General features: G+C 44.0%; 1 protein-coding gene across 1 annotated transcript in view; it reads left to right on the top strand.

Moving 5' to 3' along the window:
• MYOF (myoferlin) overlaps positions 1 to 15,217 on the top strand; it is a 175,569-nt gene that overhangs the window by 126,295 nt on the left and 34,057 nt on the right. The window contains exons 30-38 of the mRNA XM_052661026.1: positions 1,309 to 1,482; positions 2,768 to 2,876; positions 5,143 to 5,220; positions 7,718 to 7,899; positions 7,993 to 8,151; positions 8,279 to 8,377; positions 9,290 to 9,451; positions 11,396 to 11,561; positions 14,873 to 14,949. Of these exons, the coding sequence (XP_052516986.1) occupies positions 1,309 to 1,482; positions 2,768 to 2,876; positions 5,143 to 5,220; positions 7,718 to 7,899; positions 7,993 to 8,151; positions 8,279 to 8,377; positions 9,290 to 9,451; positions 11,396 to 11,561; positions 14,873 to 14,949 (1,206 nt within the window). The remainder of the gene's footprint in view (positions 1 to 1,308; positions 1,483 to 2,767; positions 2,877 to 5,142; positions 5,221 to 7,717; positions 7,900 to 7,992; positions 8,152 to 8,278; positions 8,378 to 9,289; positions 9,452 to 11,395; positions 11,562 to 14,872; positions 14,950 to 15,217) is intronic.

Here is a 15,217-nt window from a genome sequence, read left to right as displayed (position 1 = left end):
AGTTTCTAGAGGCACTGTGACTCCCTTCTTCCACATGAGAGTGCCAAGGTGAGGTGGAAAGATCACTGAGCAACAAGTCAGAAGACCGGAAGCGCAGCCCAGTTCTACAAAGAGTATTGTCGAGAGACTTTGATCACGTTCCCCAACCTGCCTCACTCCTGGCTTCATGAAATATTTCAGTGCTACTAGTAACACTGCTAAAGGGTTAATTTCAAGATCTTTCTTGACCTGGATTTTCTGTTTATTTAAAGTTGAAAAAAATAGCCCCTACATTAATAACCTACGTGAAGCTCTTATTTCTGAAATTATAAGTATTATTCAGCATTATTTTACATCTACTAAATCTAGTCATACTTTTAAGATATTTATGTAAAGTTTCTACCACTGAAATGTCAGCTACAGGAGGGCAAGGACCCCATCTCTTTCTTCACTGCTTCCTCAGCTCTTAACCCAGTGCTGCATGGTAGGCACTTATATTTGCTGAATGAATTGAAGAAAACATTGAAAACTGAGATAATTAAATAGAAATAGTTTTTATGATAAAAGCTACCTTAGTCATTATAGTAGTTATTCTAGAAGTAATATACCCTGATTTACTTATTAGCTATAAAAGTTTTTATCTTAAACACTTATGCCCTGGGGAGGGTGGCATCATTTCTTCCCTCCATATGTAAAGTGGCGATAATAATGTTTTCCAAACTATATCACAGTAGCAGTGTGCTTATGAGCTAGTGAAGTGAGAAAAACAGAAAGCAATTTGCAAAAGAATCCATTTGATTTACCCCTGACTTCATGCCCCACCCCATCCCTGCTACCATCTAAAGGGGCTCCTCCTGATGGCATAGCCATCACCTTGGCAAAATCTCATTTCGCTTCAGTTGCTACTGTTCTCTCTGCATCCCCATGGTCCATCACCTCTGCAAGGGCAGAGAACCTGTCTGTTATTTTTTGAGTATTTTATTTCTTTATTTGGCTGTGTCGATTCTTAGTTGGGTCACGCAGGATCTTTTGTTGTGGCACACAAGGGCACACAGGCTCAGTTGCTCTGCAGCATGTGGGATCCTAGTTCCCCAACCAGGGATCGAACACACATCCTCTGCGTTGCAAGGCAGATTCTTAACCATTGGACCACCAGGGAAGTCCTGAGACTGTTTTTGTTCTCTGTTGTACCCTGGCTTCTAGCAAGGTGCTTTGGCCCATAGTAGAGTTTTGATACGTATTTGTTGATTGAGCAGGTAAACTGCTTTATCGATATAAGGAACATTGTTATGGTGATGATTATCGTTAAATGTTTTACCTCTGTTTTAGGCCATGGCAGAATTTGAAGACCGAGAGGGCTGGGAATACGCTTCTCTAATTGGCTGGAAATTTCACTGGAAACAGCGTAGTTCGGATACCTTTCGCCGCAGACGCTGGAGGAGAAAAATGGCTCCTTCAGAAACACATGGTGCAGCTGCCATCTTTAAACTTGAAGGGGCCCTTGTAAGTAATAAATAGCCAAAATTCAAATTATATTCACAGAAGGAAGACACATGTCTGTTGGATATAAGGTCACCGACTCCGCTACTGTAAGATTGCACCTAATTTGGTAGAAAGCCACACATCATAGAAGCTCAGCAATGTAGAATAAATAACCATTGACACGTGGAACGTTCTAAGAAGGCCGTTTAATATTGGCTCACCTAGCTTTTTCTTCGGAGAAGGCAATGGCAACCCACTCCAGTACTCTTGCCTGGAAAATCCCATGGATGGAAGAGCCTGGTAGGCTGCAGTCCATGGGGTCGCTAAGAGTCGGGCACGACTGAGCGACTTCACTTTCACTTTTCACTTTCATGCATTAGAGAAGGAAATAGCAACCCACTCCAGTGTTCTTGCCTGGAGAATCCCAGGGACGGGGGAGCCTGGGGGGCTGCCATCTATGGGGTTGCACAGAGTCGGACATGACTGAAGCGACTTAGCAGCAGTAGCAGCAGCAGCTTTTTCTTCAAGTGTTTATCTGTTCCAAAGCCTTTGCTGTGGGTGACATCTATTCAAACATTCCAAGCTTAGGTTCTTCGGGTCATACTCTGGAAACTACCACTGTTCAACAAGCCAAGAAAGTTAAATATACAGGTGTGAGGAGAAGGAAAACAGAAGGTTGACTCACAAAATCAGAGAACGATTCACACGGAAGCACAATAGAAAGGCAGGGAGGAAAAAAGCAGAATGGTAGAAGGAATGATTTAAGAAAACGGTGGTGATTGATTTAAATCACCATTTTGGGAAATTTGGGTTTGGACACAACCTATTTTTACATTTCTACACACTAACTTTTCTCTGTTCTTCCTCCACCACTTTTCTCCCTTCCTTCCTCCTAATACTCTTATGTATCCTTTATGCTTTCCTCCCCTCACCTCCCAGAGCTTCCCTGGTGGCTCAGATGATAAAGAATCCACCTGTAATGTGGGAGACCTGGGTTCGATCCCTCCAGTATTCTGGCCTGGAAAAGTCCATGGACTGTACAGGTTGTAAAGAATCAGACTGAGTGACTCTCACTTTTCTTTCCCCTACCCCTCCACCCCCAAGGGGTGGGTTTGGTAAACCTAGTCTTGTGGTAGAAAGGCTGGCTCTAGCTTCCCACTCTGTCACTATGCTGGGCTTCATTCATTTTTAAAATTGGAATGATTGGATTGAGAAAAACTCTTAAAACTGGCCATGCTGTTTGTTTCTAATTCTTACCTCTTCATTTTTAGGCATTGCTGATTGGTTTTCCTGCCTCTTATTTTAGGGCGCAGACACTACTGAGGATGGAGAGGAGAAGAGCTTAGAAAAACAGAAGCACAGCGCCACCACGGTATTTGGAGCAAACACTCCCATTGTTTCCTGTAATTTTGACAGTAAGTCTTTTTTTAGTTTAAATTTATTTATTTTAATTGGAGGCTAATTCAGTTCAGTTCAGTTCAGTCGCTCAGTCGTGTCTGACTCTTGGCGACCCCATGAATCGCAGCACGCCAGGCCTCCCTGTCCATCACCAACTCCCGGAGTTCACTCAGACTCACGTCCATCGAGTCAGTGATGCCATCCAGCCATCTCATCCTCTGCCGTCCCCTTCTCCTGCCCCCAATCCCTCCCAGCATCAGAGTTTTTTCCAATGAGTCAACTCTTCACATGAGGTGGCCAAAGTACTGGAGTTTCAGCTTTAGCATCATTCCTTCCAAAGAACACTCAGGATTGATCTCCTTCAGAATGGACTGGTTGGATCTCCTTGCAGTCCAAGGGACTCTCAAGAGTCTTCTCCCACACCATAGTTCAAAAGCATCAATTCTTTGGCGCTCAGCTTTCTTCACAGTCCAACTCTCACGTCATACATGACCACAGGAAAAACCATAGCCTTGACTAGATGGACCTTAGTCGGCAAAGTAATGTCTCTGCTTTTGAATATGCTATCTAGGTTGATCATAACTTTTCTTGCAAGGAGTAAGCGTCTTTTAATTTCGTGGCTGCAGTCACCATCTGCTAATTACTTTGCAATATTGTATTGATTTTGCCATACGTCAACATGAATCCACCACAGGTGTACACGTGTTCCCCATCCTGAACCCCCCTCCCACCTCCCTCCCCGTACCGTCCCTCTGGGTCATCCCAGAGTACCAGCCCCAAGCATCCTGTATCCTGCATCGAACCTGGACTGGCGATTGGTTTCTTACATGATATTATACATGTTTCAGTGCCATTCTCCCAAATCATCCCACCCTCTCCCATTCCCACAGAGTCCAAAAGACTGTTCTATACATCTGTGTCTCTTTTGCTGTCTCGCATACAGAGTTATCGTTACCACCTTTCTTAAACATGTATTTGTGAATTTCACTTCTATGACTTTTATCTCAGGATAACTATGAATCAGCAAATGTGATTTTTAAAAAATCCTTTTATGTAAATGTGACTTGCATTTTCATCATATCATGAATGTGATTTTTAAAAATACAGTTTTAATAGCTATATTTGGGGTAGAGTATGGTCAAATATTTAATCTTAACATAACCTGCCTGATATTTACTCATTCTATCAAGAGCCCTCCAAAGATTATTTTAATTACTGAAAAAGTTCAAAAAGTTAAGGTTGGTTATAGTGATTCCCTTCAGGAATTTTGGAATGAAGCAGACCTCTATAATCATAATAGCAAATATTCACATTAGTCTTAGCATGGGCCAGGTACTGTGCATATATTATCTCATTTAATTTTTATAACAACCCTAGAAGGCAGGTACCATTATTGTTCCCAATTTCACAGGAAGAAATCAAGTACAGAAAGAATAAATTATTCGACCAAGATTTTGTAGCTTGTAGGCACTAGAGATAAAATTTGAACCGAAGTAGTCTGGTTCCTAGCATTTGCGCAGTGAATCACAATACTCTGAAAGTGTTAGTCGCCCAGTCCAGTCTGACTCTTTGGAATCCTATGGACTGCAGCCGCCCAGGTTCCTGTGTCTATGGGATTCTCCAGGCAAGAGTACTGGAGTGGGTAGCCCTTCCCTTCTCCAGGGAATCTTCCCGACCCAGGGATTGAACCTGGGTCTCCTGTATTGCAAGTAGATTCTTTACTGTCTGATCCACCAGAGAAGCCCAGAATTTGTGTAGTGAATCACAGTACTCCACTGCTTCTCAAATTATGTGTGTTTGCAGGGGCAGGGAGGGGTAGCAGTGTAGTGGGGAGGGTCGTTTATGTATTAAAATAATAATGAGAAGAAGTATAAAGTCTTTGAAATATCAAAGAAAAACTTAACAGATAACTGCTTCCTAGATCTGGTGCTGAAATGGTATATAGAAAGCCCTATTTCAGTAACTCCTAGAGACCCAGTGTCATTTTAAAGGTCGGCAATGAGAAGCAGTACCCTAAATCCAGGTAGTTTATACCAGGAGCATGCTCTCCTGATTGATACACTTGGAATGAACTTCCTGTAGCATTTTTACCATGCTTCATTTTGCAGGAAACACTTGGAAGACACATTGTCACCGCTGTATACCTTCTGTACATACAGTATAAATTGTGGGGAAATGGATTTGGGTAACCCATTTATCTGAAATACATGTTATGTCCAATAGAAAAATAGCAGTTTACAATGTTCTGTGTCTTACAAGTAACCTGCACCCCGTTCTTTTCAGGAGTCTACGTTTACCACCTGCGCTGCTATATCTATCAAGCCAGAAACCTCATGGCCCTAGACAAGGATAGCTTTTCAGGTAAAGGAGAAAAAGACTCCATCTCACATGTTATTACACAGCAGGCTAGCTCGATTCTACTTTTCATCAAGTGGATGCTTTGAGGTATTTTGCGCAACAACAAAAAGCTTTTCCTTATTGAGAGGAAGTAGTTTGATATGCATGAAGTCAGTGGCTCCATCATTAGACAATGGCTGAGTCTGTCGAGCACAGTTGCTGAGTGCCGAAGAAGATGTGTGGTCTTTTAATACTAATAATCATTAAGGGATTAAGTGATGAAAAACACCAAGAAGAAAAGTAGTTTCTGCTCTCTTGTTTATACTTAACAGCTCTCTTTTTACCCCAGAACTCTTGGGTTGATTGGCAAGTCAGCACATTTGTGTATATATAAATATTTTTCGTAGCTCTCTAAGTTGACAAAATGATTACCACTAGTTCACCCATTTCCGTACTTTGGAGTCCATCTTGACCTCCTCTGCTGCCTGCTCCCCAAGTTTCCAGCACCAATAAGCCATGAGACTTCCAGCACCAACAAGCCATGAGACTTCATCACCCGTCACACTGACACCCTAGTTTTGCTGCCTCTGGACTGGTTCTCAGAGGAAGCTTCTGGGCGCCTGCTGCTTGGGAATTTGTGTGCTGTTGCTGGTGTAACTAGTTCCTGGGCTCCCTGGGCTAGTGGTGGTGGTGTTCAGTTGCTCAGTCGTGTCCCGCATTTTGTGACCTCATGGACAGCAGCAGACCCGGCTTCCCTGTCCTTCACTGTGTTCTGGAGTTTGCTCAAACTCATGTGCATTGTGTTGATGACGTTACGCAACCATCTCATCCTGTGTCACCCCTTCTCTTCCTGCCCTCAGTTTTTCCCAGCATCAGGGTCTTTTCCAGTGAGTTGGCTGTTCATATCAGATGGCTTCACCTTCAACATCCGTCCTTCCAGTGAATATTCAGGGTTAATTTCCTTTAGGATAGACTGGTTTGATTTCCTTGCTGTCCAAGGGACTCTTAAGAGTCTTCTCCAGCACCACAATTAGAAAGCATCAATTCTTCAGTGCTCAGCCTTCTTTCATCGTTCAACTCTGATATCTGTACATGACTACTTGAAAAACCATAGCTTTGATTATAGGGACCTTTGTAGGCAAAGGGATGTCTCTGCTTTTTAATACTCTGTCTAGGTTTTTCATAGCTTTTCTTCCAAGGAGCAAGCATCTTTTAATTTCCCTGAGCTATAGGAGGAGAATTCCACTTCAGGACCTGCAGGCCAGCAGAGCGTCCCTTATGGAACCAGCTCTAGGACCAGTTGCCCGACACACTGGCATGCTCACATCAATTGTGAGGTGTGTTCTGAGCACTAATATTAACCAGCATTTGTGAGTGGTTTCCTTTTCTGACAAAGCAGATTAAAGGTTGTCTCTAATACTGCTCCAGAATGGTTTTTGAAGACATTTTTGAATATTCACCACAAGGGGGCACTTGATCATTGCAAGTCAAAGTTAATTTCTTGACTAAAGTTGGGTAAAACTCGAAGCACATGCCTTGCAGTTTGAAACAGAAGATATACCATCAGGGTAAAAGCAAGGAATCCCATTCATAAGATGCTGCAATGCTTAAAGCTAGGCATCCTTTCAGCTTGTGCAAAAGCTTCCAAGTTAGACAGCAGGGTATTGCTCACAGAGGTCAGCTCCCAAGCAGTTGTAAAAAGGTTTGGTGAAATTATTAAGCACGGAGAAGTGAGTTACTTCTTTTTTTTTTTTTCTTAGCTATTTTCAGTAGTACTGAGGTATAGTTGGCAAAGTTTAAAGTGAACAATGTGATGATTTGACATCACATATGTACTCCTTGTGAAAGGATTCCCACAATTGAGTGAACACATTCATCGTCTCTCAAATTTACGTTTTGTGAGTTGGTACAAACACTTAAGTTGTATTTTCTTAGCAGATTTCAGTTATACGAAAAGTATTAACTGTAGTCATCATGTTATCCACTGGATCCTCAGACCTTATTCATCTTGCAGGTGAAGTTTATACTCTTTAATTCACATCATTTCCCCTGCCCCCAGCCACCGCTGGGACCACCGTTGTCCTCTCTGTTTCTCTGAGTTAAGACTTTTTTGTTTGTCTGTTTCACATATAAATGATACCCTGTAGTGTTTGTCTTTCTGTGTCTGGCTTATTTCACTTCAGCCATCCAGGTTCATGCATGTCGTCACAAATGGCAGAATTTCCTTCTTCTTTAAGGTTGAATTTTATTGTATGTATGTATCTACCTATATAGATGCTTTTTCTTCATTCATCTATAGTTTGCCTTTCATTTTGTTGGTGATTCACCTTGCTGCACGGAAACCTTGTTAGTTTGAGTTAATTCCATTTGTTTATTTTTGCTTTTGTTGCCTTTGTTTGTATCAAATTAAAAAACCATGGCCAAGTCAGTGTCAAGGAGCCTACACCTATGTTTTCTTCCAGGAGTTTTATGGTTTCAGACCTCAGCCATGGCCCACTGTTACTCTTTTTCTCTGTTTTAGATCCATACGCTCATGTCTCCTTCCTTCATCGAAGTAAAACCACCGAGATCGTCCACTCAACTCTGAATCCGACATGGGACCAAACGATTATATTCGATGAAATTGAAATTTATGGGGAACCCCAAACCATCCTACAGAACCCACCCAAGGTTATCATCGAACTTTTTGACAATGACCAAGTGGTAGGTAATTTAGCATTTCTAAGGTGATTTAGGGAATGATGGAGATTTATAAGGGTGTTTGTCAGAGAATTTCAGGATTGCTTGTTTCTCTAGGGCAAAGATGAATTTTTAGGGCGAAGCATGTGCTCTCCTCTGGTGAAACTAGACTCAGAAATGGACATCACTCCCAAACTTCTCTGGTACCCAGTGATGAATGGAGACAGAACCTGTGGGGATGTCCTTGTAACTGCAGAGTTGATCCTGAGGCACAAGGTACTCACTGAGTTCTCACTCATACATTTTTTTCAGAGTAGCCAATTAAAGCACTTGTTTTAACAACTCCAGACACTGTTTACTGGAACCAAAGGGAGGCATTGACTTTTCCGTGTTTGTTTCACAGGATGGCTCCAACCTTCCCATTCTTCCTTCGCAAAGGGCACCAAATCTGTACATGGTCCCCCAGGGCATCAGGCCTGTGGTTCAGCTCACTGCTATTGAGGTATGCTGCTTGCTCTGTTTTATTGGTCAGATCAAATGGATGTGGCCACCCAACTGGAATCTTTTGAATAGGAATGTCTCCAACTTCCTTTAGAATTTGTCCACAAAAAGAAATGTTCATGGAAAATAGAATACTCATCAAAGCAATAAAAACAAGTTAATCCCAATATTGCTGAGGGAATTTAGAATTCCCATTTACTGGGAGCCAGTGGATTTCTAAGTTTCCCGGGTCAACTGGAGAACTGGGAGAGAGGAGATGGACTCAGAGCAGCATGTCTGTGTGTGCTGAGAGAAGGGGACCTGAGGAGGAGGTGGAGGGAGGGATGGGAAGAATGGGAAATGGTGACGTGTCGGGCAGTCTGAGCAGATACAGGCGGAGGGAACTTGATGGACAGCATCCTGCCTACTAGTGAGGGCACCCTGTTTGTCCAGTCAACAAGCTGTTACTTGGAGGTTTCCATCCTCAGGCTGCCTTGCTAATAAGACTGAGACAGATGACTTTAAACTACAGCTCTTATTTTTGAATAAATGCCTGCAGGTCAGACTCTGTGTTAAGAGTTTTACACTTGATCCTCAGAATAACCCTATGATGGGAGATACTTTCAGCTCCTTTTGTAGCTGAGCCAGAGAGGTTATTAACTTGCAGAGTTTTCAGAGCTGTGGTGCAGCCAGGATTTGATCCCTGCACTCTTATCTGCTCTGCTGTTTATCCGCTCAGATAAGGGAAGAAAATGGGCAAAAACACTTTCTCTGTCTGACCTCCAGGCTTTCTAGGATAACATCCTCAGAGATTTGAGGCAGATCGGTACAAGTCCATCTTAAAGAATTTATCAGTTATTAAGAAAGAATGTTTCCTTTTGAATATTTTTAATATGCTGGGTGTTCTTCCCTTCTCTTTATATTGTTTTCTTAGATTCTAGCTTGGGGCTTAAGAAATATGAAGAATTACCAGATGGCTTCTATCACCTCCCCCAGTCTCATTGTGGAGTGTGGAGGGGAAAGGGTCGAGTCAGTGGTGATCAAAAACCTGAAGAAGACACCCAACTTCCCAAGTTCTGTTCTCTTCATGAAAGTGGTACTGTATCAAGACTCCGTAATAGTTCATGTGTGTTGAATTGCTGACTTTACTTGAAAAATGAATATATACAAATCCATACATTATATATTAATATATCTCCAAAGTTCGACAACAAATAGAAAAACCCTGCCTTAGTCTGCTTGTCAGGGACTATCCTCCCTTAGATTCTCACACTGTAGCGATAGTTCCTTAAAGCTTCAAAAAGCCCCAGTGACACAAGTATCTATGAGCAATCCTAAGGTATTTCTCCAGGAAACTTCCATCTAGTCCGCTCTCTATGACAAGCTCTTAGTCAATCGTCCAAGAACAGAATATTAACCCCCAGCCATGCCCTGTAGGTGTGTGAACCAGAATCCCCCATAGTGACCGGCTGGCTGGGAAAGGGAGCCGCAGAGTAATGGGGCGATGGGGCTTGTCCTAACAGCCTGTGACTGTGCCCCGCCTCCAGGCACCCGTAGGGATGGGGCCCACTTTTGATCCACTGATGCTCCCCTCTGGTTATTAGAAGTTGGCAGCCTCAGATCTGGTTCACAGTCCTTCATTGCAGACCCCATAATACTCTGGAGCAAAAAGAGGCTACTCCATCTTTCCATTTTTAAAGGGTTAAATCCTTAACTTTTTAAAACAGAAAAACCTTTCTTTTTATACTCTACTATAAAAAGAGATACAAAGGCATTTCCTCAGTTTTGATGGGGTGGAAGTTCCAGAACCTTCCCATTCCTTTTTCCACCCCAGTCATTTTTCTGAACTTGGGGCCTCCAACACATGGCTCTTGAACTCTAGGGTCATGTGGCTTAACTCCTCCTCTTATGGATAAGGAAACCAAGGCTTGGAGGGAAAAACGCCCTCTGCAAGTTCCCTAACCAGTGCCAGGTGCCGCCTGCTGTGCCCAGAGACTGTCAAGGCTACAGCAGCAGCTACGTAGAGAGAGCCCAGTGCTGGCTGCGTTCACACTCGCTGCATCAAGTCTTCAGGCTTGCAGGGCAGGCATTTTCATCCTTCTCACGTGTGCTTTGGAGAAAACTGAAAGGTTAAGTGATTTACACGAAGAGACGCAGCTAGCAAGTGGGTGGCCAGAGTTCAGACTTAAGGTCCATCCAGCTTCAAAGCCCATGCTTTCCCCTTGGGATGCTACCAGTGAGCACCCCTTGGAGGCTCTGAGCCAGAATCCCAGAGTGAACCCAGGGCCACTCCGCCCATCCTTGTCCTCTCGCCAGCTCTCTCCCTGCCTCCCAAGCTCTAGTCTGGGATCTAGCCTTGGTCAGGAGTGAGGAAAGCCTCTCAGGTGACCCCAGCTTCTATTCCTGTGCAAGGACAGAGGTGGAAATAACCTGAACCACACACCTGGCAGACCTGAGGCCAGCCTGTGAGTCCCCAATCAGACAGTGTCTCCAAGGCCACCAGACTGCACGTAGAGGAACCAGGAGACGATGAGAAAAGCGCATCCTATTTTGGCATTGAACTTCCAGGGCTGAAAGACTCCCAAGCCGCAGTTATTTCCTGTGAAGGTTCAGCTTTACCTCAGTCATTTCTAAATTTTAACTAATTCTAACAAAGTGCTGACTTCACACCCTGTTAACAGAGCAGAGCCAGGCACCAAGGTACAGTTTTAGGCACTTCATGTCCATTAATTCTGCAACCCTACTGTTTCTGAGATCCCTGGGACACAGAAAGGTTCCCTAAGGTCATGTCATGCAGCTGTCAGTGGCAGAGCGGGGATTTGACCCCAGGCGTCTGGTTCAGAGCTCAGGCCCTTCGGCTCTAGGCTGCTAGCTTAGCATGTATATTACTGAGCTGCTCACTGTGGGGCCCTGGGCCTATGCCAAATGGGCAGAGAGAGCCTGAGATGGTCCCTTTGGGGGAGTTAATTCGCAAAGCTGCCCTTGTCAGGACTTGTAGAGAGAAGTGACATCTACCTCTGTGACCCACCTCCCTCCCCAGTTCTTGCCCAAGGAGGAACTGTACATGCCTCCGCTGGTGATCAAGGTCATCGACCACCGGCAGTTCGGGCGCAAGCCCGTCGTGGGCCAGTGCACCATTGATCGCCTGGACCGCTTTCGCTGTGACCCTTATGCAGGAAAGGAGGACATCGTACCGCAGCTAAAAGGTAAAGGCAAGAGACGAACTGAGAAAGCAGCATTGACATGAATACACAACCGTGTGTAAAACAGATAATGTGACGCTGCTGTGGCACAGGAAGCTCAGCTTGGAGCTCGGTGATGACCGAAAAGGGTGGGATGGGGAGGTGGGAGGGAGGGCATACATGTATACTTACAGCTGAGTCACGTTGTACAGCAGAAACTAACACAACGTAGTAAAGCAGTTATCCTCCAGTTTTTAAAAAAGGGAAATCCAAGTCTCTAAGTAACATCTTGGGTCTTTTCATGTTGAGCTGATTTCATCTTTACCACTTCTCAAGGTGCACTTATTCTCCAGGTTTTGCAGATGAGGGAACAGTTTAACTGACAGCACGCCACGTAACCTTCCCAAGGTGATACAGTTAGTAAGTGGCAGAGCTCCCCTTGAATCCTGGCCTCCTTTGGAGGGGCCCGATGCTCAAGCTGTTACCTTCTGAAATACCCTCCTCCTGGAAAAAACATTCTTTTTTGTGTTGTCCAGCAGAAAAATCAAACAGGACAATGGGTGATTGCAGTTTGCCATGATAAATATTTTGATGGGAGATACAGGGGCCCCTCTGTGAGCACTGAAGGAGCAGGGAATTTTTAAATTGCTTTCTCTCTATTGTTCCACCTCATTAATGCATCACAACATCCTTGTGATGTGATTTGAAACATGTGATTTCATTGTTACTGGTGGAGGAAAAAATAATACCTGCTGAGTTTAAATGCCTGGCTTTGGGTCACGTAATTAATAAGTAAGTGATAGAGCAGGCTATAGTAAATCTTAGGGTTCTATATGAAATAATAACTATATGGATAGCATTTTGCACTTGTTCATTCAAGAATTACTTGTTTTTTAGTTTATCATGTGCCAGAGACTGTGTTAGGGGCTGGGGACTGGATCCCACCCATGAGCAAGATCCTAGAGCCCCTAGGCTGGTGAGATTAGACCCAGCGGAGAACTGACACCCATTCAGCTGATCGCTGGCGGCCTCAAAACTGAAACAGATGTCTTCTGTTTGAGCAGCTGTGCTGCTAACTGGTTCTGTGTAATCTTCCATAAGGTTTGGTATTGATTTTACAGGGCCTCTGAAACTTATCTGCATTGTGGGTCTGAGCATTCTGAATCCCTGATTCAGAGAAGAGAGAAAAAAATCCACAGTCACACTTGCGCAAAACCCTACATGTGTTTATCCATACATTTCCCATGAAAAGCATTTTGTGTTGAATAGATGGTGCCTAAACAGCAACATTTTTATAACAAGGATTCACATAACTGCAGGTGTTCTTTTATCTGGGATTATAATATAATGGAGAGAAAGTGTTTTCCTGGTGTTTTTTCTACTGCTTTCATGAGGGAACACTCTTTGACACAAATATGTGAAATCATTAGGAAGGTATAAATGCAGATTTTCTCTGACCTCGGAATCTGAGTGGACCTATGTATGCCAATAGGTCAGGGGCAGACAGAGGCCTCCTGGTTCATAATTCTATGTAGTTAATGTGGTCAAGGCTTCAGAGAGGCCCTGAAGAGGAAAATTCTTAAGGTGAATGGGGAACACAGTGTTCCCAAGACCAGAATCTATCATTTTGGATCCACCTGATACTTTGTTTAAACCAAATTGAGGTAAGAGTGCAGGGATATGCTTGGTGGTCTCCTGGGGGAAGCACACAGAAGAACTTGCCTCCCCTCCCTAAGGTTTTGTTGACCTGAGGACTGTGAAGTGAACTGATGATACAGAAAGGATCCCCCATGCAGTTTGCCAGCATGCTGCCCGCTCACCCTCCTGCGTTGCTGCAGTTGTTGGGAGCTGGGGGAGAGCTATCTTGGAAGAATAGAGACTGCTGATAGATCTGGGTGTGCCACATGGATACTCAGCCACCTAGCAACAGCATAGCAACTGGTGAATCATAGATTCTCAGTGTCAGTCTCCTCTGCTTCCCCAGCGTTCCCCTGATTTCTTTGACATTTACAAAGGGCCTGCTTTGCTCTGTACTCTGGTGTGACAGTTAAAACACAAGCGTTAACGTCAAGAGACCTAAATTACTTACTTCCAGTTGTGATTGATTGCTCAACCTGAAGCAGACTAGCTTTCTCTGAGCCTCAGTCTCTTTGTTTTTAATCTCTATAATGGGTATAATGCCACATATGCACTTATTCTACAAGATTTTTGAGGGGTTAAATGAGATCATGTATGTAAACAGTTTAGCCCACTGCCCAGCACATGGCAGGTGCTTAAAGAATGTGTTTTCCCTCCTTTATGTCCTATGCATCAGTTGCCGGGTCAAACAAAAAGTTCTTTTGGCTTGGCAGAATTTGTTCTGTCTGGGTTCTGGCCTTCTGATGACTGTCTGCCTGCCTGATGTCTTCATTCATAAAGGGCATCTGTACCTCTCTCTCTATCCTGCCCCAAGCTGAAGCTTTGGCACCCCATTCAGCTGAACCAAATCTGGCGAGCCGCAGGGGGCCCACTCATGAGCCCTCGCTCAAACCCCAGACTCTGGAGCCACAAATATTCTGGGAATTATTTAAAGTCAGGATGGGTGCCTTTTCTCTCTACATATATTGTAAGAGGGAGAAGGCAGTGGCACTCCACTCCAGTACTCTTGCCTGGAAAATCCCATGGATGGAGGAGCCTGGTGGGCTGCAGTCCATGGGGTCACCAAGAGTCGGACACGACTGAGCGACTTCACTTTCACTTTTCCCTTTCATGCATTGGAGAAGGAAAAGGCAACCCACTGCAGTGTTCTTGCCTGGAAAATCCCAGGGACGGAGGAGCCTGGTGGGCTGCCGTCTATGGGGTCGCACAGAGTCGGACACGACTGAAGCGACTTAGTAGCAGCAGCATACTGGTAAGAACTGGGGCTGAAAGAGGCCGCTGCAACTTCAGCCCTGAGATGTGCCTATCACCCTGCTTTGCTTTTCTGTGTCTTAGATCCCAGGAAAAGGAGGCTCCTTTTCTGGGGCCCCCCAGGGCCCCAGTATCACTCCTGCATCCTCTAAAGACATGTGTTGATAAAATGCTTTTTTTCAGCATTCCCTATCTACAGGCACTGGGCTAACTAAGGTGAAAGGAAAAAAAAGGGCAGATAATCCCCTTAAAATGTCTCAAACCAATCATATTTTGGGAAAAGTGGTGAATTGTTGGATTATTTTTCTACAGTCCGGTGTGGTCTCCATTTAGTAAGTCTCATCCAGGAGCAAACTCTACCATCCACTGTGTGGCTGTTAAACTTGAAATAGAAAGCTTACCACTATATTTTTGTAAGTATCTTAGATTATGAAATTGTCTTGCAGCCTCCTTTTTGTCTACCCCACCCTGCCGGGACGTTGTTATTGAAATAGAGGACACCAAGCCATTACTGGCTTCAAAGGTAGGCTTAGAACTGATCATTCATTGAATGATGTTGGCTTTATCTTCCAGGTATCTAAGCATTAGATGAATTCGGTCAAACAACCATTCAATGTGACTAAAGTTAAGATAACAAACGAACTTATCGCAGTAAAGAACCTGGCTCTTAACATTCATCAGTAGCTTTGGTGACATTGTGTGAACTCATGTCCTCTCCCCTCAGTCACCAAGGATACTTAAATAATAGTTGGACCCATGCTGCACTCTGCACGGGAGGGGAATCTCAACAA

The sequence above is a fragment of the Budorcas taxicolor genome, chromosome 23 (assembly GCF_023091745.1).
Source record: "Budorcas taxicolor isolate Tak-1 chromosome 23, Takin1.1, whole genome shotgun sequence".
Lineage (NCBI taxonomy): Eukaryota > Metazoa > Chordata > Mammalia > Artiodactyla > Bovidae > Budorcas > Budorcas taxicolor.
The sequence above is the reverse complement of the archived record's forward strand: the minus strand, read 5'-3'. Positions and strand labels throughout refer to the sequence as shown.